This window comes from Sminthopsis crassicaudata, chromosome 1, assembly GCF_048593235.1.
Source record: "Sminthopsis crassicaudata isolate SCR6 chromosome 1, ASM4859323v1, whole genome shotgun sequence".
Taxonomy (NCBI): domain Eukaryota; kingdom Metazoa; phylum Chordata; class Mammalia; order Dasyuromorphia; family Dasyuridae; genus Sminthopsis; species Sminthopsis crassicaudata.
In genome coordinates, this window is record NC_133617.1 from 390,494,763 (window position 1) to 390,517,316 (window position 22,554).

Consider the following 22,554-nt stretch of genomic DNA (forward strand, 5'->3'; position numbering starts at 1 on the left):
AGTAGTAGGTCACCATGATAATAAAAAAATTATTAACCTCTAGAGAGGTGATAGTTTCATTGTATATTCCTTTTCTCAGAACTCATTTGGAGGGTTGTTTAGTTCTAGTCCTACTGTTTTAAGGACATTGTTAGGCTGGAAAGAGTTTAGAGGAGGACACAACACATCCTCGCCTGTCCTTTCTGTTTGACTCATTCCATGTCCTCCCATAAATTTAGCAGCAGGATCCATCCAATGTGCTAGGGTTTTATTTTTAAATAATTTTTACATATCTTTTAAATGTTGTGAATTGAGGACAAAAGTTTCCTTAGGAAATTTATTGTTTTGTTTTGTTTTTTTAAAGCATAAACGAGTATGGCATTTTGTTAAAGGCTTTTTCCAAATCTTTTGAGATTTGAGGTAGTTTTGGTTGTTTTTGTTTTTAATCTAATTGTTTTCCTTAAATCCCTAGTAAAAATCCAATTTGGTCATAATGAATGATTTCTTAGATAAATTGTTATAGTCTGAGATTTTATTTAAAAGTTTTTAAAAAATCTATATTAATTATATTGGTCTAGAATTTTCCTGTGTTTTCTCCTCCCATGATTTAGATATTTCTCATGTTTTCTTATAAAAAATATTGTTTTTGAGGAATATTTTGTGTAATGTGGGTCTCAATTGTTTTTTTAAAGGTTTGATAATTCTGTTAATTCTCCAGTGAATCCATAAGTACTAAGATTTACTTTATAGCAAGTTCATTTTCCTATACTTTTTTTCTTCATGGAGACAATTGGGGTTGTGACTTGCCCAAGGTCACACAGCTAGTATTTAAGTGTCCAACCTCAAATTTGAACTCAAGTCCTGCTGATTTCAGGGCCCTGCTCTTTATCCATTGCGCCATCTAGCTGCCCACATTTTTCTATTTTGTTTTTGAATTTTAAGATCTCTATTTGGTTTTGTTTGTCTATTTTACATATTTTAAAAGTTTTCTGTTTCTTTTGTGTGTATGTTAATATACAACTCTGATAAATTCTAATAATTTTTTTCTTTTGGTTTTGCTGTGATTTCAACTTTCATTTGTTATTATATTGATTTTTCTGCCCCCTTTTAAATCATATTGGCTTAAAGTTTATCAATTTTATTAGTCTTTAAAAAACCCAGATTCCTTTCTAGATTTTTTTTTGTTTCCTGTGTATTTTTCTTTTATTAAAAAAAAAATTCTCTCTTTTGTGTTTATCTAAGATTTGTTTATTTGTTGGCTTTCTAACTTTTAAACACATTTAAGTCCTCTCTCGTTCTATTTTATTCATTTTATGTTTGATTGGATATGCCTTTTTTGCAGAGAACTGCTTTAAGTGCATCTCAGAAATTTTGGCATGTTATTTCATCATTATATTTCCTTCATATAACTATTGTTTCTATGATTTGTTTTTTTGATCCTCAGTATTGATAATTGCCTCTCTTTTTCTACATGACCAACCAGCTTTATTTTTCAACAATATATTTCGTTGATGATATCCTTTATTCAATGAGTAACTAAAATAATTGGAAGAACATTCATTGCTACTATTTGAAATGTGTCAATGCAATTAAAATGACAAAACTAGCCAAATTAATTTATAGAGTTCATGCTGTACCAAAGTGCAACGGACATAAATTATAGAATGAGTTAAAAGAATTCATTTGGAGGATCAAAAAGTCTATAATTTTAAAGGAAATATTGTGGGGGAGGGAAGGCAGGAAGAAAAGGATAATGGCATTTCTGGGCCTCAAATTAAATAAGGAAAAGTGAGAAACGATGGAATTGTTAGTGTCTGTTAGGTGCAAGAACGCAAATTTCTTAAGAGCAATAATTTCCGAGCTGAAATGAACAATAAAGATCAAGTCAATATCAACCTTATTTGGTTTTGATTCCTGAGAGACTCTGGGGCTCTAGCATTTGAAGCCATGCTACGTCACTAGTAGAATATTGGAATTAAAAAATAGTCCTACTTTTCAAGAAGTTTAGAGTCATTAGAAGGCAACTAAGTGACTCAGTGTTTAAAGAACGGTCCCTGCAAGCCGGAAGACCCGAGTTCAAATTCGATATCAAACTCGTTGCCCTAATCCGTAGAAGAAGGTAATAGCAAATCATACCAGTATTTTTTTTCCAGAGAAAACTCCATGGACAGTTTGGGCCACGGGGTCGGGAAATTCAGAAATGCCTGAACTCCCGAAAAAGAAGCCTGGCAAATTTCCCATTCCCAGCCTGTGCTGCTCGGCCTTATTTTTGATTCTGGGCTCCATTAAATAACGCAATCACAGCGAGATTCACTGGGAATCCATAGGAAAGAGAATCCATAAGAAAAGCATTAATAGTGTGGAAGGGCTCGTATTTCCTATTACTCCCCATGGGTGTGTGTGTTGATTACAGCGCCTAGCCTGTGCAGATCCAGCCTCGGCCACTTCTGGGGCCGTCTCTTAAACTCTGCGAGAGTTTTCGCATCCGTTAAATGAGGTGATGACAGCCCGTCCGCGCCAGGGTTGCAGGACATATGAGACACCGTTTACAAGGGTCTTTCTTTGCAAACTTGAAACCACAAGCTATTGTTATTGCTGAGTTCCGAAACATAGTAACAGAGAGGAAAGCTAAGTGGGGGGTTGGGTGCAGACAGAGAAAGGCGAATGGGACCGCACAGAGAGCCCCGGCACTGAAGAGGTCGCTGTGGATGAACCCCGGCCCCCAAAGCCTGGAGAAAGACGGAGGGCCGCAGGCCAGGCCGAGCCCCAGCAATGAACCGCATCTCTGCTCCCGTGCCCACAGGGAGTCCCGCGGCTTGGGCAAAGCGGAACGAGGGTCGCCTCCCGGCAATCGGCTACATCGCCTCCTCCCGAGCCAGGCCGACCCCGACTCCCCCCAGTGACGTCACCGGAGGGGGACCGGCCCGATTTCCCGGCGCCAAACTCCATCCTGGGGTTCCTCAGCCTCATCCCCACCGCCATCTTCCGGAGGGCCAGGAGGTAAGGAGGCGGGAGGGTGAAGGGCCCGCCCCCTTCTAGGTGGAGAAGCCGGGACTCGTTTAATAAGCAGAGCTCCGGGAGGACAATTCCCAGAGAGGGAGGACGAGAGCAAGCATTTCCAGCAGCTGCTCATAGGATGTCATGGAAGCTTGTACTTGTCGCTGGACTACGATTCCCAGAGGCCTTCGGGTCTCGGGACGTCCATTTCCGTGGACTATGTTTCCCAGAAACCCGGGCGGCGCCGTTCTCTGGGACTCTGATCCCGTTTCCTTTCTCTGCTGGACCCTGAGCCTTGAGCTCCCTTACTCAGTGAAGCGTTTGAATAGCAGCACTGGCTGCAGCGCCCGTGTAGTGTAGACCTATGCTCTCTTGTGCAGAAGCAGCCCGGAGCCCGAGCATGGCCTCTGGGGGAATCACGTGCCGCCCGAGCCCGTTTCTATAGCAACCGTTTGACAGTGGTCGGTCTGTTTCAATCAGCCAGAGAAGGGCGGAAACCTGGCTTGGAGGTTTCGGGAAATGTAGTCTGGTGCGGGGAGGGTCGCTGTGGTTAGCGGAGGGTCGGGGTTGAAGTGCTTTTGCAATGGGAAGGAACTAAACCACTAAAAGAGATCCGAGATAATGTGATTGCAAGTCCCGGTGTCAACTGCAAGCCCTTTGTGTATGAAGTCTCTGAGTTTGGCGCTTGTTTCCTGGCCCCTGAATGGTTGGAGGGCTCGTTGAGATAGGAAAAAATAAATTACTGGGGCTAGCGGCGAGCCGGGGGCGAGGTCGGCTGCCGGGATGTTTGTACGGGCTTGCGGGCATTACAGCGACCCCCTGCAGTGTGACCTCAGTGAGGCCCGGTGACCACTAGGGGGCGCACAAATCCATGATTATTTCTATTTTCCCCCCCAAAAAAATATCCAAAATTGCTTAGGAATTACTTGTTTAACTTTTGTCATAGTTGCGTTCAATGAATCTCCCTTGTGGCTGACCTTCAGTAAGTTGTTTAAGGTCTCTTAACTTAATAACTCATTGTTGACTGGTTTCTTACATCTTAGCGGTGTTCTGTAAGAGCAGCCAAAGGGGACCGGCGCAGGCACAGACCCTTGGAGGGGTGTAAAACTTTGCACCAGCTCAGATGGCTTTGGAACCCAGAGAGGCTGAAGCCCTCGAGCCTCAGAACCCCGCGTGGAAAGAGAGGCTTCAGGGCGTCTCAGTGAAGGTGGAGGAAGAAGAGGGCTGCACATGGGGGGAGAAAAGTAGCCACGGGAGCAGCCCTTCCACCCAGGAGGTCTTCCGCCTGAGGTTCAGGCAGTTTGGCTACAGTGACACGCCCGGACCCCGAGAGGCTCTGAACAAACTCTGGGAACTTTGCCACCAATGGCTGAGGCCAGAGATACACACGAAGGAGCAGATTCTGGAGCTGCTGGTTCTAGAACAGTTCCTGACCATTTTGCCGGAGGATCTGCAGAGCTGGGTGAGAGAGCAGCATCCGGAGAGCGGAGAGGAGGTGGTAACGGTGCTGGAAGATTTGGAGAGAGAACTTGGTGAACCGGGACGTCAGGTGGGAACGAGGCAGGTGTGATGGCTTACAGTGGGAAATGGGCTATGTTGTCTTCTCTGCTAGATGTAAACTCCTTGAGAATAGGGAACAGTTTTTGCCTTTCCTTGTATCCGCAGCACTTTGCGCCTGGTACATAGTAGGTGCTTAATAATTGTTTATTGACTTAATTTGTTGATGTAGGTGCTTAATAATTGCTTATTGACTTAATTTGTTGATGTAGGTGCTTAATAATTGCTTATTGACTTAATTTGTTGATGTAGGTGCTTAATAATTGCTTATTGACTTAATTTGTTGATGTAGGTGCTTAATACTTGCTTATTGACTTAATTTGTTGATTAAGAGAAAAGTAATGAGAAGAAAGTGCTGTGTTCAAATCTTTAGTGTAACTTCTGTGGCTCGCAGTCTTATATTTTGTGTTTCCTTTGCTCTCCTGTTACTAACTGCTTTTGACCCTACGAAATTGCCAGAAATGAAGCAACTCTCTCCTTGTAGGGGGATGTGGGATATAGGGAAACCTGTTTATGGATCCATTCGGATTTTTTATTGACTTGCCTACTCTGTTTAGGGCATTGCTAATTGTGTGAATGCTACAATAAAGCATAAGACAATCTTGCTTCTTGTGTTATCTAAAATGGTACTGCTAGACCCAGTTCAGTGAACATTTATATGCCTGAGCATTGTAACTTCCTCCAGTACTGAGAATCTGATCCGGAAGATAAGAGAGTAACTGTAATCCCAGTTAAATGCAATAAAGATATATAGGAGAGGTGCAGATTATTATGAGAGTTCAGAAGAGGATACATTTGCTTTTGGCTGATAGTGGTGGAGGGACTTGAAGCCAAGAAAAGTTGTTGAAGGAGATGTCTGTGTTACTGTTCATTGGAAGACTTTCAAAAGCTACATTGGATGTAAGGTATTGGAGAGGAAGGAAGTTAGTGCCTTCCTAGTATGGCTGTGTATATAGATGTATAATAGAGTAAGCATTTAGAACTAGAAAGAGGGCTTCTGATATTAGGGAAGGTAGTAGGGACCTATTGATGCTTATTTATGGAAGGAAATGAAATGAATAGCGTTATTGTTGAGATTCATTGGGCAGTGAATGGAAGTGCTGAGACTGGAGTCTGGGAAACTGGTGAAGAGGATTATTGCACTAGTCCAGAGGAAAGAGACCTGCTGTAGTGAAAATGTAAATGAAAACGATGGGATGGTTGTGAGAAAGATCTCAGAGAAAGAATCAACAGAATCTGCATCTCTTCTTTCTCCCTTGTTGGCCATATCCAACGATTTTGGGAAGGTTTCCAGCCTGCATGTCTGAGAGGTTGTTCATCTCTTTAACAGAACTGAGGGTGAATGGGCAGAATTTATTTGTTTAGTTTGGGACATTTGGAGATTGGAATGTTCCAGGTCATCTAGCACCCCCATAGGGTGCTAAACCACAGTTTAAGGAACTGGGCGATCCTCAAAGATCAGCTATTTAAGACATTTAAGACATTTAAGAATCACTCTAGAATCTTTTACTCCTTTCACTTTTCACAGTGATCTATTCCAAAACCTGAATAACCTTGGCTAGACCTAAAATACTGAATGCTACTGGAGAAAGTAAAAAAAACTGTATCCAGAGAGTAAGAAGGTCCAAAACAACTGCCAACATCAGGCTGGGTATAATTTATTATCAGTAAGTGTTTGATTTGTATACCTGTTTTATATGCATATATACCTGGGGTCATGTCAAAGGGGTTACAAGTGGAAAAAGTTTAAGAAGCCTTTCTAGCAAATAAATAATTGTAGACCAAAAGAGAATGAGAGAGATAGTAGAAGGAACCCTCTGCTTCCATAGAGACCAGAATTGGAGTTGTGAGTGGGGATAATAATACCAAAGGAAAGAAAAAGTAAGTAGAAGAGAAAAGATAGAGCTTTTCAGATCATCTACCTCTAGGGGATAGCAAGAGAAAGAAAAGAAATCAAAGAAAAGAGAGGAAGAGGATTGGCGAACAGAAAATTGTAAGAGTACAGTGTCTGGGAAGCCAAGTAGGGGAGAAGAAAAGGAGGAAAGAAGAAGGGAGCACTATATAGTGTCACAAGCTGCAGAGAGATCAAGGCTGACAAATTAGAAGTGGTTACTAGTATAGAGTAGAGAAAGCAAAATAGTAGGGAAGATATGTAATGAGGGAAAAGTAATGAATGTAGTTTATTCTTTTTAGAAACTTGACACTGAAGAAGAGTAAAAAAGATGGAGTAGTCATTTGAGAGAGGTAGCAATGTCAGTAGAAAGTTTTTATTTTTAAGATAAGGGAGGCTAAACATGGCTTGTAGATGGGAGGAAGGAGCTTTCTGAGAGAAAGGGGTACTTAATAATCATAGCTATTATTTACAGATTGCTTGATTTACAGATTTGCCAAGTGCTCTCTTTTCACTTGTCATCTCATTAGTGACTTTGCCAGATAGCTATAAGTGTCTGAAGCAGGATTCTTCCTCATATCTTCTTGATTTCATTATGGGAATGATTATCATGGGAACAAAATCTTGAGAAAGGCAAAAGAGAGTGGGATCAAAATGATAAGGAGAGTTAGTCTTGGCAAAGAGGAAGGCCAGCTGTTTGTTTGGGTCAAGAGGGAAGAAAAGATGGATGATAGAGAGGTTTTGATTGGGGGGGGAAGAGGGAAGTTGAGGAGGTTTAGGTCAAATGACTTCAGTTTTCTCAGAGTAAGTAGGAAATAACATCGTGTATGATTGGCAAAAGGGCTAAGAAATAAAGTTGGAGATTTTGGGAAAGTAGAAAACATTTGAAATCTGGGGAATGTGATAGAGAGAACAAGTTGTAATGAGGGACCCAGCCTGATGTTGGCAGTTGTTTTGGACCTTCTTACTCTCTGAATACAGTTTTTTTACTTTCTCCAGTAGCATTCCAGTATTTTAGGTCTAGCCGAGGTTATTCAGTAAAAGATTCTAGAGTGATTCTTAAATGTCTGAAATAGCTGATCTTTGAGGATCAAGGTTGGATAGAACCAGAACAGCAGTCAAGATTGAGAGAGACTAATTGTGGTTATGAGGAGCAGGTTTGGTAGGAATGGAAAGGTGGAGTGTTGAATTATGATTAGAAAAGAGAATTTAAGAATTGAAGACTTTGGAGATGGAGCACTATAATTTATATGACATAATCTATATCACATTATTCATTCTCAGCTAAGTGATCTGTACTAGTACTTTCTAGTCTGTGGGCCCTGGATCCTTCAGATCCTCCAGAATAGTTGCAAGGGGTATGTGAGTCCATATTTGTGCTATCAGTTTATCCTTTAGCACTAGAAAAATGTGGACTGTGAATGTAGCTACTGTCTAGGGGGACTTTTTTCTTCTTTAGAAAGGGACCTTGATAGGAACACTAAATGTTTTACAGATATTATCTCATTTGATCTTCATAACAACTCCATGAGGTAGGGACTATTATTATTTCTATTTCACAGTCGAGGAAACTGAGGCAGACAGAAGTGAGGAGACTTACTCAGAGTCACACCTAGTAAATGTCTGAAGTTATATTTGGAGTCAGATCTTTCAGAAGCCAGGCTCAGCTCTATTTCCTGTGCCATCTTGTAGTGTAGAGTATAAGGAAAAGAACAGTATCTTGTGGTATGATTATTGTTAGACATTGGAAATGGGGAAAAGAATCATATAAGACCTCAAGAAGGAGTGAGTGGTCAGAGAGGTAAGAGAAGTATGATGTGGTGTTATAGAAATCAAGGAAATAGAGTTTTAAATACATACGATTTTATTTTTTCCCTAATTACATGTTAAAATAAAAGTTTTTTTTTTGTTTTGAGTTCTAAATCATATCTATATCTAGATATCTATATCATATCCCACCCTTACTACTTTACTTCCTGTCCTGTCCCTAAGTCAGTAAGCAATTATTATAGATATATAGATACACATAATGTAAAAAAAAATATGGAAATCCGTATTAGTCAATTTGTATAAGAAGACTCAAAAGAAAAGAAAGAAAGTGAAAAATCACCTGCTTCAGTTTGTATTCAAACAATATCAGTTTTTCTCTGGAAGCAGATAATATGCTTCATCATGAATCCCTTGGGATTGTTTATTGCTAAGAATAGCTAAATCATTCACAATTCTTCATTGTACAAAGTTGCTAATACTGTAGTGTTCTCCTGGTTCTGTTTACTTTACTTTCCATCAATTCATGTAAGTTTTTCCTGAAATCATCTTGCTCATTATTGCACAGTGATATTTCATCACAACCATATATCACAACTTCTTTAGCCATTCCTTAGTTGAGGGGCATTGCTTCAATTTCCAATTCTTAGGTACTACAAAAAGAACTTCTATAAGTACAAAGTTTTAGAAAGGAGAAGAGGGTAGGCAGTACCAATTTTGATAAAAGCTCAAAGAGGCTGAAGACTGAAAATAAGCAGGGAGTGGTAGGGAAGCTGGAGTCAGAGTAACTAGGCTTAAATCTTGTCTTCTACTTGTTAGAGCAAGACTCTATCTTCTCTGGTCCTCAGTTTCTATATTGTAACACGAATGTTTTAGAGTAGATAACTTTTAAGGTTCCCTTGTCTTCTATCACAACAGCAAAGGTAGTAATCAGATTTCTCTTGACTACCTTTTCTATACTCTAAATCTTCTCTTAATATTTTATATATAGGATTTATGCATGTTCTGTAACAGCATGATTTTTCAGTTTTTAAAAGTTAAAATATCATTATGGTTAGATTTATTAATGGTAAAAGGTAAGCAAGCCCATAATTTATTTTTAATTGGTGAAAATGGATAAATATAAATAGTAATATTTTTATAATTGTTTTAAGATTTCTCACATTCACAGTACTCAATATTAATCATTAATTTGTTTAGATAATTACATGAAATTTCATGAGATTTCCTGTGTATCAATTATAAAATTTCCTGTGTTGTTATGTGATTTATCTTAATACAGCTAATTTTAATCTGACAAACAAGATTCTAGTTCTTCCTCTCCTGTCTTGTATCTATGTAGGAATGTGTTTTCTTTCTATATTTTATGTTTTAGCTTCCATAATGATTCTTTCACAAAGCTAAACATATCTCACTATCTTCAGGTTGCATCAAATGCACAGAGAAAGGGAGGGATCTGGGAGAAGATGATACCTTTGAAAGCAGCAGAAGATTCACTGAATGTCCACCTTCAGCCTATGAATGCCGAGATCAAGTGTGGGTCTCCAGAGCCCCAGTTCCCACAAGAACGAGGTGAGGAACAAGACTGAAAATCAGAAGGAGGAGAAGGGAGAGCAGAGGTGGTGATGGGAGAGGGAGTTATTTTTAAATGTGTTAGAACAGGGTCTGGCTCCTGAGTTTCTTGTCTTCAGTGATTAAGATTCATTATTGGTGGAGTTATGAACTGATTCAGCCATTCTGGAGAGCAGTTTGGAACTATGCCCAAGGGGCCATAAAACTCTGCATACCCTTTGAATTAGCAGTGTCACTACTGGGTCTGTATCCATCCCAAAGAAATCTTAAAAGAGGGGAAAGGACCCACATGTGGAAAAATGTTTGTAGAAGCTAATTTTCTAGTGGCAAGAATTGGAAATTGAGTGGATGCCCCTCAGTTGGGAAATGGCTGGATAAGTTATGTATATGAATGTAATGAAATATTATTGTTCTATAAGAAATAATGAGCATACTGATTCCCAAAAAGCTTGGAAAGACTTCTAGGAACTAATGGTAAGTGAAGCTAGCAGAACCAGGAGAACATTGTATACTGTAATAGCAAGATTATGTGATGATCTGCTGTGATAGACTTAGCTCTTCTCAGCAATGCAGTGATCTAAGACAATTCCACTAAACTTAGGATAGAAAATGTTATCTGAATCCAGAGAGAAAACTGTGGAGACTGAATATGGATTAAGGCATATTATTTTCACCTTTTTTCCCCTTCCTTTGCTTTTATTTTCTCATGGTTTTTCTCTTTTGTTTTGATTTATTTTTATACCATGACTACTGTGTAGGTTGTGTTTGGAATGATTGGGCATGCATAGCCTATATTGGATTGCTTGTGGTCTTGGAAAGGGGCAAGGGGGAGAAGGAGGGAGAAGAATGTTTTGAAACTTGAAATCTTGCAGAAATGAATGTTAAAAGCTGTCTTTGCATGTAATTGAAAAAATAAAAATACTACTGATATTTTAAAAAAAGATAGTGTGATGTACAGGATTTTGTATTAAAGGACATTAGTTGAAGTTTTTGCTTTGCTAGTTCCAATCAGTGTGATTTGGGGCTAGTAATGTAACTTGCCCAGGGGTTGGTTTTTTTTAATCTTCCCAATTTTAGGACCAGAGCAACACAAATTTCTCATATCAAAAAAATATATCATTCTGTTCTCTGAATCCTTTATTTTTTCTATTAGAAGGTGGATAGCACATTTCATCATTAGTCCTCTGGAATTTTGGTTGGTCATTATGCTGATCAGAGTTCCTAATTCTTTCAAAGTTATTGTCTTTACTGTACTATATTGTTGTCTTTGTATAAATTGTGTTCCTGGTTCTTTTCATTCCCTGCTGCCTCAGTTCATGCAATTCTTCCCGAGTTTCTCTGAAACTATTCCCATCATCATTTGCTTATTATAGCACCATGGTTTTTGATTACACAGTTTATGGGCACTTCCTCATAATTTCCATACTTTGTTACCTCAAAAAGAGCTATAAATATATCCTTAGGGGTTTACTTAAAACCAATCTTCTCTTAGTCAGCGCTCCTCTATTTCTCCTTTCTTCCATTTCCCTCTCATATATGTAGTTCTGATATATGTATTTCTATATCCAACTCTGTGTGTGTGTGTATGTGAACATTTGCGTGCATTTTTAAAGGGCGAGGTTGAAGTGTTATGTGCCTATCAAGTATTAAATATTTATTTATGAATGCCAATTAGCGAGATAATTTTCTTTAAATTTCTCCCTCCCACTCACTTATTCTCTGCCCCTTCCTTTCCATTCTTCTTGGATTATCAAGACATAACAAAATCACTCCAAAGCTTAATTCAAATTAGATTCCACTCTAATTCCAATTCCCTATGTGCTCCCTGATGATGATAGGGTTCAGAGGGATCACTTAATCTCTTCATATTAGAATATAAAGTTTCTCCGTGTTAATCCTTTATCATTGTTTATTTATATTTGCCTTTTTACATTTCCCTTAACTTCTGTATTTTAACTTTGGAGTTTCTGCTCAGCTCTGTCTTTTCATTAGGAATACTTGGACATCCTCTCTTTGATTAAAGGTCTGTTATTTCTCCTTTAGGATTGTACTCAGTTTTATTAAGTTATTCTTGGCTATAAGCCAAAGGAGTGGGGTGGGGGAGAGAGAGAGAGAGAGAGAGAGAGAGAGAGAGAGAGAGAGAGAGAGAGAGAGAGAGAGAGAGAGAGAGAGAGAGTGTGTATGTGTTTCTCCCCCTCCTCCCCCATACATATATGTAGCTTTTGAAATGTCATATTTTAAGCTTTCCATTTCTTAGTAGTGGTGCTGCTAAATAGTGTATAGTGCATGATCCTGATTATAATTTCTTGGTACTTTAATTTTTTCTTCCTGGCTATCTGCAGTATTTTTTTTTTAATCTGGAAACTCTGGATTTTGACTGTAATTTCAAATTTTCATGTTGGACTTTCTTTTAGCAGGTGACCAATAGATTCCTTCTATTTCCACTTTGCCTTTTGGATCTAAAAGATGTGAGGGGGTTTTCTTTCAAGATTTCTTGAAATAGAATGTCTAGGCTCTTTTTTTATTCTGGCATTCAGTACTTCAATGATTTTTTTTAAATTAAAACTTTTTATTTACAAAGCATATTCATGGGTAATTTTCCTAACATTGACCCTTGCATAACCTTTTGTTGCAAATTTTCCCTTCCTTCCCTTCACCCCTTTCCTTAGCTGGCAGGTAATCCAATACATGTTAAATATGTTGAAATATAGATCCAATATATGTATACATATTTATACAGTTATCTTGTTGCACAAGAAGAATCAGATCAAGAAGGAAGAAAAAGAAAAACACAGAAATAAAAAACAATGCAAGCAAATAACAGAGAGAGTGAGAATGCTATGTTGTGTTTCACACTCTGTTCTCACAGTTCTCTCTGGGTGGAGATGGCTCTCTTCATTACTACACAAGTAGAACTGGTTTGAATCATCTCAATGTTGAAGAGAGCCACATCCATCAGAATTGATCATTGTATAAGCTTGTTATTGCTGTGTATAATAATCTTTTGGTTCTGCTCATTTCACTTTGTATCAATTCATGAAAGTTTTTCCAGGCCTCCATGAAATTATCCTGCTAAATCGTTTCCTACAGAACAATAGTACAACCATTCCCCAACTGATGAGCATTCACTCAGTTTCCAGTTTCTTGACACTACAAAAAGGGCTACCACAAACATTTTTGCATATATGGGTCCTTTTCCCTCCTTTAAGATATCTTTAGGAGATACTCAGTAGAGACACTGTTAGATCAAAGAGTATACATAGTTCGATAACTCTTTGGGCATTGTTCCAAATTGCTCTTCAGAATGGTTGGGTCATTTCACAACTCCACTAACAATGAATTAGTGTCATAGTTTTTCCACATCTCCTCCACCATTTATCATTATTTTTTCCTGCTATCTTAGCTAATATGAGAGGTGTGTAGTGGTACCTCAGCATTGTTTTAATGTGATTCCTTCTTTTAGCCAGTTCTGTTGAGAGTAAGGTTAACTCCCTCCCTTCCTCCTCCCCATTTTCCCCCATCTTGCCCTCCACTGTAAAAACTTTTTTTGCTTCTTTTATGTGAGATAATTTATCCCATTCTAACTTTCCCTTTCTCCTAGTGCATTCCTTTTTTTTCACCTCTTAATTCTTTTAGCTTTTATCCCTTCATATTCAGCTCACAACTGTGCCCTTTGTCTACATATACTCCTAACTTCCCTAATAATAATAAAATTCTTATGAGTTACAAGTATCATCTTCCCATGTATGTATACAAACAATCCAATCTCATTAAGTTTCTTATGATTACTCTTTCCTGTTTACCTTTTTTTATTCTTATCTTGAGTCTTGTATTTGAAAGTCAAATTTTCTTTTCAGCTCTGGTCTTTTCATCAAGAATGTTTGAAAGTCTTTTATTTCATTGAATATCTGTTTATTTCCTTGAAGGATTATAATAACTTTTGATGGGTAGGTGATTCTTGGTTATAATCCTAACTCCATTACTGTCCAGAATATCATATTCTAAACCCTTTGAACCTTTAAACTAATTCTCATGTTATTCTGATTGTGACTCCATGCTATTTAAATTGCTTCTTCCCAGATGCTTGCAATATTTTTTCCTTGATCTGGAAACTGTAGAATTTGGCTATAATATTCCTGGGAGTTTTCTTTTGGGGATTTCTTTCAAGAGGTAATAGGTAGATTCTTTCCATTTCTATTTTACCCTCGTGTTCTGGAATATAAGGGTAATTTTCCTTGACAATTTCCTGAAAGATGATGTTTAGATTCCTTTTTTGAGCATGGCTTTCAAGCAATACAACAATTTTTAAATTATCTCTTCTGGATCTATTTTCCAAGTCATTTGTATTTCCAAATTCACATTATCTTCTTGTTTTTCATTCCTTTGATTTGTTTGATTATTTCTTGATTTCTCAGAAAGTCATTGACTTCTATTTGCTCAATTCTAATTTTTAAGGATTTTTTTTCCCACTGAACTTTTGTTTTTCCTTTTCCATTTGGCCAATTCTACTTTTTAAGGAGGTTTTTTTTTTTTAATTCAGTGAATTTTTATGCTTTTTCCATTTGGTCAAGTCTGCCTTTAAGGAAATTTTCACTAGCTTTTTGTATTACTTTTACTATTTGGCCTATTTTGTTTTTTAAGGTTTTTTTTTTCTTCAGTATTTTGTTCTGTTTCCTTTACCAAGCTGTTGACTCATTTTTCATGATTTTCTTGCACAGCTCATTTCTTTTCCCAGTTTTTCTTCTACCTCTTTTACTTGATTTCCAAAATCCTTTTTGAACCCTTTCAATGGCCTAAGATCATTCACATTTCAAATGAAATGTGGCTTTGGATGTTAGAGATCTTTTTTTTTAATTAACGGGCAGCTCCACTTATTTATTTATTTAGGTATCTATCTGCCTACTTATTTATTTATTTATTTATTTATCCATTCATTCATTCATTTATCTATCTATCTATTTATTTATGTATTTATGTATTTATTTATAGCTTTTTATTGACAAACATATGCATGGATAATTTTTCAACATTTACCCTTGCAAAAACTTCTGTTGGATGTTGGAGCTTTGACTTTGTTTTCTTCTAAGTGTGTGTTTTGATCTTCCTTGTCAGAATTTTTTCTGCTGTATTCTTATGTTTCCAGTCTATTTCTTGACTTGTAACTCTTTGTTAAAATGGGAATCTCCTTCTAGAGTAGAGGCTACACTGTTCCAAGCTTCAGTGGGTTTGTGCAGCTGTTTTCAGAGATAATTCTGCTTTTAAGGTGGTATGATCTTTGAAGAGGTGTGTTTATTATTCTCCTACTCTGTGCTCTGATCTCTGAGTGACCACAAGCACTTTTTTTTTGCCCTGGAACTATGTCTATAAAACTATTGTGTATAGAGTTCTGGAAGCAGCAGCTGCTGCTACTGCTTCAGTGGCTCCCAAGACCAGTTTCTGGTTTACTGGGGCTGGGTCTGTACTGGCGTGGCCTGTGCTGGATTGTGCTTCACTCTCACTCAGGTACGGTAGATCTTTCCTGCTGATCTTTGGACTGTTTTGGGTTGGATAATTATTTCACTCTATCCTTTTATGGGTCCTGCTGCTTCAGGAATTGTTTTATGGCATTATTTAAAAGATGTTTTGAGGGATTTTTGGAAGAAGCCAGGACATTGGTATCCTTTTCTTTGCTATCTTGGTTCCATTCTCCTGCTCCCCTTGATAATGTTCACTTCCTCCAAGTTTTTTGTTATAATAAAAAAGTTCTGTTATATTTTTGTGTATGAAATTATTCCCTCTGTCTTGGCTTCTTTCTTTTTCCAATTTGTCTCTTCCTTTTTTTTTTTTTATTATAGACTTTTTTTTTTGGCTACCTTGTCTTCTCTGCAAGATACCTCTTGCCTGCCTTTCTCTCTTGGCACCTGCATTTTCACCCTTGTTTCCTTTTACCATTTACTTTAGATTGGGATTCTGTTCATGAAAGCCTATTGAAACATGTATGCATATTTTACAGCTTAATTTTGATTATTCTGTTTTCTAAAAGGCAAAATGGCTTCATTGAAATGGTGATACAATTAAAATATATCTGGATTTTAGTTCCAGCTTCACAACCTACTCATGGTGTGTGAAGTTTGTCAAGTAATTGAATTGTTCTTTAGCCTCAGTTTCCTCATCTGTAAAGAGGGTTAAGATGGATTGCCTCTAAAGACCCTTCCCACTTGAAATCTATAGTCATATCACCTCTCATATGCTTAAGTTTCCTAACAGGTAGAAATAAGGATGGTTATACTTCCTGCGTATTGAAAGGATTGTTGTAATAACTACAATAGATAACGTATATATAAAGGGCTTCAGAGATATGAACTTTTGTCAATATTTCCTTTAAGAAATTTCTTTTCTCCCAGTTTACACGACATTTGTATTTTCTGTTGATCATTTCAGATTTTGAGACTGGTACCAAGTGGTCACTTCCAAAGCAAGAACTTTCTGAAGAAGGGGAGTCACAGAAGATGATACCAGAAAGGCTTTCAATGGATATTTTCAAGGGAACCAAGATGGGAGAAGCCTATGAATGTGAAGGCACTTTAGCTAGGCAGCAGGGAAACAAAATGGAGGAAGAAAATGAATCCCTTTCCCAGGATGGAAATTTTATGGTAGTGACTTTGCCTTCTGAAAAAATTTCTTTAGGAGAGAATGGCCATAAATATGATGAATGTTTGTGTAGTTGTCATTTGAACTCAAATCTAGTTGCACAACATAGAATTCCAACAGAAGAGAAGACCCACATATCTAATACAAATAAGCAAAATTCTAGGCAGAATTCATCTTCTAGTGTACATCAAATAGATGAGACTGTCAAGAAACCTTATGAATGTAATGAATGTGAGAAAACATTCAAGCAGAACTCAGAACTTCGAAAACATCAGGGAATTCATATAGGAGTGAAACCTCACAAATGTACTCAGTGTGGGAAAGCATTCAGCCGCCGTTCATATCTTAGGAAACATCAAAAAATTCACACTGGAGTGAAACCCTATTCATGTAGTGAATGTGGGAAAGCTTTCAGGGTGAGCTCAGACCTTATTCAGCATCAAAGAATTCACACTGGAGATAAACCCTATCATTGTAGAGAATGTGGGAAAGCCTTCAATCAGAACTCTTCCCTTATTCAACATCAGAGAATTCATACTGGAGAGAAACCTTATGAGTGTAATGAATGTGGCAGAGCTTTCAATCAACGTTCAGCTCTTACTCAACATCAGAGAATTCATACTGGAGAGAAGCCCTATGAATGTAAAGAATGTGGGAAACCCTTCAGGCATTGGTCTGGCCTTATGACACATCGAAGAGTACACACCAAACTTTGACCCTCTGAATATGACAGATTTTCAGACAACTTTGTAACTGTTATTAAATTTCAGAAAATGTATCCTGGAATCAAAACCTTACAAAGTAATTGTGAGCTCTTCAGAGGCAGAGCCTGTGCTTGTCTTATTTTTGTATGGCGCTCTTCTTATTTTCATAGGCCTATGAGACATTCATTAAGGTTTATTTTCTGATAGACTAATATGTATTATCAAGAGGTAGGGAGTGTAAATATTGTTCATTGCTTCCTTTACTTTTTAGGAAACTCAAGGAACTTGAAATAAATTGAAATGTAATCTCAAGCCAGAGCTTAGTCACTCCAATAAACTAGGAATTAGAGCAAATTTGTTCTGTTCCTTTATCCATTCTTTATGATTTCCTATATTTGTCATCATTTGTCATTAATAGGAAGCTATTTTGAATATTGTCTTTGGATTGTCCTTCTGTATCTGACCTCTACTGACATCTCTCTGAGGAACAAAAATACATGGAGAGATTAAAAAAAAAATTCCACAGTAAAAAAGCAATATGACAGTGATGAGGGAGTTGTTATATTGAGTTGTCAGTTGTATTGACATACATTGGGCAAAATAAGTTCCTATTAATTTTTCTCCATTGATTGTGAATTTATATTTTCCTTTTTGATAATGGTAATTTTGTTTTTTAAATGTAATTATTTAATAGCTTATCAGTTTCCTTTTTTTCTGTTCACAGTTTTATTTATTAGTTAATTGGGGGTTTTGCTTTCAATTGTTTTCTCTTTGATTTTAAGATTTCTATCATGGTTTTTAATTAGATGTATTAAGTTTGCTAGTTTTCTAGTTATTTTTCTTGCTTCTTGCTTCTTGTTGATCTGCTTTCTTTTTTATTGATGAAAATATTTAAGACATAACATTTCCTTTAAGTCCTTCTTTGGCCACATCCCTCAAATTTTATTATGTTCTTTCCTTATTGTTATCTTATTTTGCTTCTGTGATTTGTTTTTTGATTCGTCTATTCTTTACATTTGAATTACTTAATTCTAATTGATTTTTACTTTTGCTCATTTATAGGATATGATTTTTATTGCTTTGTCATACAAGTTGAATTTAATATTTTTGATTATATGCATTTTTATCTGGTTTTTATGTTTATACATGGTTAATTTGGGGAAAATGCCATACTTAGCTGAAAAGTAGGAATACTCTTTTCTATTCCAGATTGATATTTTCCAAAGGTGTATTATCTCTGACTTTTTTTTTTTCTTTTTCTTTTTCTTTTTTTTCCTGAGGCTGGGGTTAAGTGACTTGCCCAGGGTCACACAGCTAGGAAGTGTTAAGTGTCTGAGACCAGATTTGAACTCGGGTCCTCCTGAATTCAAGGCTGGTGCTCTATCCACTGTGCCACCTAGCTGCCCCTCTGACTTTTCTAAAGTGATATTAGGGCTTTCATTTCTTTAAAAATTTTTTTTTTTAGTTAGAGTTATGAGATGGTGGAAATTGAACTCCTCCACTATTATAGTTTAATTTTTTCTCCTTATTAATTAATTTAATTTTCCTTTAAAATTTAGATCTTGTGGTATATGATGTATATGTCTTGGGTATTAACATAAATTTGTCTGTGGTACCTTTAAGTATAATGTAGCTTTCCTGTTTTATCTTTTTTTAAAATTAGGTCTGTTTTTGTTGTTGTTTTATCTGATATCATGATTGCAACCCCTGCCTTTTTTACTTCAAGTGAAGGAAAATAAATTGCTTCAGCCTCTCACTTTAACTTTCTTTTATGTCTTCATGTCTCAAGTGTGTTTCTTATAAACATTTTATTGGACTCTGTTTTGTAATCATTCTGCTATACTTGCCCCTTTTAAGTGTGTTTATTCCATTCCTATCTGAGATAATTACTTGTATATTTCTCTCTATCTTATTTTCTTATACTTTATTTCTTGTTTTTTTTTTTTTTTTGCCTCCTTTTCTTTTTAAATGTTGCATCTCCCAAATGTGGTGTCTTTTTTTAAAAAAAAAAAGTTTTTTCTTCTTCTGACTAATGAGCCCTATAGCCTAATGTTTGATACAGCCAATGAATCCCTTTATTGGTTTCAGAATTCACTATTTGACAAAAACAGTTATGAAAATTGGAGTGGCAGAGACTAGGATTAGATCAATATCACATACCATATAGCAACAAAATACAAGTAAATATATGATTTAGACAACTAAATGTCTAAACTAAAGAAATTATACACATGTGTACAAAAATGATTGTAGAATTTCTTTTTGTGAAATTGAGTAGGAATTGGAAATTGAGTAGATGCCTACCAACTGGGGAATGGCTGAATAAGTTATATATATGAATGTAATAAAATATTATTGTCCTATAAGAAATATTGAGCAATCTGATTTTAGAAAAAAAAATGAACTGATGTGAGTGACATGAACAGAACCAGGAGAATATTGTTCACAGTAAGAGCAAGGTTATGTGATGCTCTACTATGACAGACTTAGCTCTTTTCAGCCATGTGATGATCAAGAGAAGAGCACAAAAAACCCAAAGCCTGAGACATTGCCTCTAATCCTTAGGAGCAGAGCTTGACTCTTACAAAGTTAAGAAACAAGAAAAAACATGCTGCTTAAAAAAAACAAAAACAAAAACAAAAAAACAAAAACAACCTCAAAAGAGGAAGAACCTGACCAGAGATAATTATTGTGGTAGCCATCAGGATTCATACTCAGAAGACAATAAAATCAAAACAGCTACTTGTAAAACTTCAACACAAAATATAAAATGGTCACAAGCCCAAAAAGACTTGAGTTTAAAAAGGACTTTATAAGTCAAATAAGAGAGGTAGAGGAAAAATTGGAAAAAATAAGCCATGAAAGAAAATTATGAAAAAGTCAACTAATAGCTAAGTTATGGCATATAATTGTGATAAAATACTATTATTTTATAAGAAATAACGAGCAGGTTTATTTTAGAAAAAGACAAAAACTTGGGGCAGCTAGGTGGCCCAGTGGTTAAAGCACTAGCCCTGAAGTCAGGAGGTTCTTAGTTCAAATGTGACCTAGCTGTGTGACCTTGGGCAAGTCACTTAGCCCTAATTGCCTCAGCAAAAAAAAAAAAAAAAAAATCCAAAAAACATAGACTCGCATGATATAATGCAGTGAAATCACTAGAATGCTGTATATTGTAACAGCAATATTATTTAGGGAGTAACTGTGAATGACTAAGCTATTCTGAGTAATATGAACATTCAAATCAACCCTGAAGGATTTATTAAGGAAAATGTTATCCACCTCCAGAGAAGCAACTGATACCATGGAAGTATGAATTACATGGTTCCACATTTACATCTGTATCACATATTATCCATCTGTAATATCAGATGAAAATAACTTGGAACTCAAATAGTCATCTGTAAAAAACAAAAGTAAAGATTAAAAAAAATTGATATCCTAGAAAAATAAGGGCTGTACTTTAGAGGATCAAGACAGATTTGGGTGGTCAATGCCTTCTCAAGATATCTATATATCTATATATCTATATATGTTTATATAGAATATAGGCAGGTAAGTTTTCTGAAATGTCAGAAAATGTGGATAGTGGTCCAGACAAAGAGGAGGAATGGGCTCTGGCTAATGGTAGAGTTCCTTGGGGACCTGGATTTATGTAGGGTTTTCAGACAAAGTGCCTGCTGTGATGATTGTCACTCACATTTGCTGGTAGGGTGAAAGGGTCAGGGAACATGGAACAGCAACTAATGTAGGATTTCTAAAAATTAACCAGGAAAGTCAACTCGGAGGAGGAAAGTAAAATTCTAGCTATGTTGTATCAGCAAACTTATTGGAGAGTTCCAGCAGCCAGTTCTAACTAGAATTGTATGTAGTTAAACTTTAACCTTACTCAGCATTGTGTAACTTATGCCATGCTTGGGAGATTAGGACCATGGGGTTTGCTGGCTATTCTTTCAAAAAAAATGTGAAGAAATTGCATAATAAAGTTTCTCAGTATTATTGGGACAGACCACTTTATCACTAGAGTCCTTGGATGCCAACAAGAGCTCATCCCAGATTCATCTCACAAAACTATTTTTCTTAATTATAGAAATACAGTAATAAAATTTTATAAGCAAATAAGTAGAAAAAATTGTCATATATCAAGGAACAGTAATCTTTGCAATTGCATTTCTGTACTTAACAGAAAAATAAAAAAATGATTTTTCTATTTCCATAATTCCCTTAAAAATAGTATTCATGGCACCAAACTCTTGAGTTGTCCAAATAAATTTCCATAAAGAAGTAAGTTGTGTCTTGTGATTTGCCCCATTTTTAAGAAATTGAGCTACTCGGGGACAGGAATTCTTTCATTTTTTTTCCCTTTGTATCCTTAGTTCTATATAATAATATAATAAATACTTGTTGAATAAGATTAGAAAACAGTCCATGTTTCCACCCTTCCTGTTTTGTTTTTTTGGTTTGTCAGTCCACCTTTTTGTAATTTGATAAATCATATAGATGGACTGGATTTTTGAATCACTGATAGAATTAAGGAAAACTTCTAGATTGAAAGAATTAAAAATGATGCTATTAATGCTGGAATGAACACATACTTCTAGAATATATTTAAGTGGCCTATAAAAATCAAACACAACAATAACCTTACCTTGAACTAGTCTAAGGTGGATTGCAGAAGTAAGAAGACATTGGTATGTCCTCTCCCTGGCCTGATAATGGAGAGGAGACAAAAAGTTTCTCACTTCTACATGAATTAGAAGGTTTCTACCTTATAATTTGTTATCAAATCTTCCCAAAATAACATTTGAGCTAAACGCATTTGAGACCAAGAACAGTCTACTGATGAATAATATGACAATGTCACACAATATCATTAAAGAGGAAAAACACTGATGATAGTTGTCTCTTTCAATATTAGATATTTTAATATCAACACATCTGTTGGCTTGGATACCATCTCTTAAAAGGTTCAGCCTAAAAATGTCCCTCTAATGTTAGCATCAAAGAAGGCTCCAATGACTTCTAGCAGCATGTTAGTATATAAGATGTAATCTATAGTAGAAACTTTAATTTTTATGATCCCCAATATATATCTCAATGCTTCTAACTGTTTATTCAGGCAAGCCAAGTCAAAAAACATTTATAAAGAGCTTTATTATGTGTCAGGCATTGTGCTAAGTCTTGGGGGATATAAAGAAAGGCCAAAGCATTCCTAAATAAATTCTTGGCCTCTGGAATCTAATACTATAATTTGGAGATAATTTTTGAAAGAAAAAGCTTTAGCATTAAGAGAGAGTGGGAAAGGGCTTTCTGTAGGTTAGATTTTAGCTGAGTCTTGAAGGAAATCAGAGACAGGAGGCCTGGTAGGCAGTCAGAGAAAATGCATGATGTAAGGAGATGGAGGATCTTTTTGGAGGAACAGAAAGGAAATTGACCATCAATGTCGTCTTTTTTTGGTAA

General features: G+C 36.4%; 1 protein-coding gene across 7 annotated transcripts; it reads left to right on the top strand.

Annotated features, from left to right (window-relative positions):
- The first annotated feature begins 709 nt into the window (after nt 1-709).
- Nucleotides 710-18,853, top strand: LOC141549779 (zinc finger and SCAN domain-containing protein 16-like). Of its 7 annotated transcripts, none has more exons than XM_074279683.1 (4): nt 710-2,979; nt 4,020-4,540; nt 9,616-9,763; nt 16,184-18,853. In XM_074279683.1, the coding sequence occupies exons 2-4, from the start codon at nt 4,100-4,102 to the stop codon at nt 17,107-17,109; spliced, it is 1,515 nt and encodes a 504-aa protein (XP_074135784.1). In that variant the 5' UTR covers nt 710-2,979; nt 4,020-4,099; the 3' UTR covers nt 17,110-18,853. The 7 variants fall into 7 exon arrangements, with proteins under 7 accessions (XP_074135784.1, XP_074135789.1, XP_074135790.1 ...); XM_074279688.1 differs by lacking the exons at nt 710-2,979; nt 16,184-18,853 and adding exons at nt 3,055-3,441; nt 10,606-10,706 and having other exon boundaries at nt 4,020-4,525; nt 9,616-9,828; XM_074279689.1 differs by lacking the exons at nt 710-2,979; nt 16,184-18,853 and adding exons at nt 3,055-3,441; nt 10,596-10,706 and having other exon boundaries at nt 4,020-4,525; nt 9,616-9,813.
- Nucleotides 18,854-22,554: the final 3,701 nt, after the last annotated feature.

Bases quoted from the DNA above. Each gene is read 5' to 3' on its own strand.
- LOC141549779 (XM_074279683.1), top strand. From the start codon at position 4,100: ATGGCTTTGGAACCCAGAGAGGCTGAAGCCCTCGAGCCTCAGAACCCC. The intron at 4,541-9,615 runs GTGTGATGGCTT...CACTATCTTCAG, and splicing joins GTCAGGTGGGAACGAGGCAG to GTTGCATCAAATGCACAGAG. The intron at 9,764-16,183 runs GTGAGGAACAAG...TGATCATTTCAG, and splicing joins CCAGTTCCCACAAGAACGAG to ATTTTGAGACTGGTACCAAG.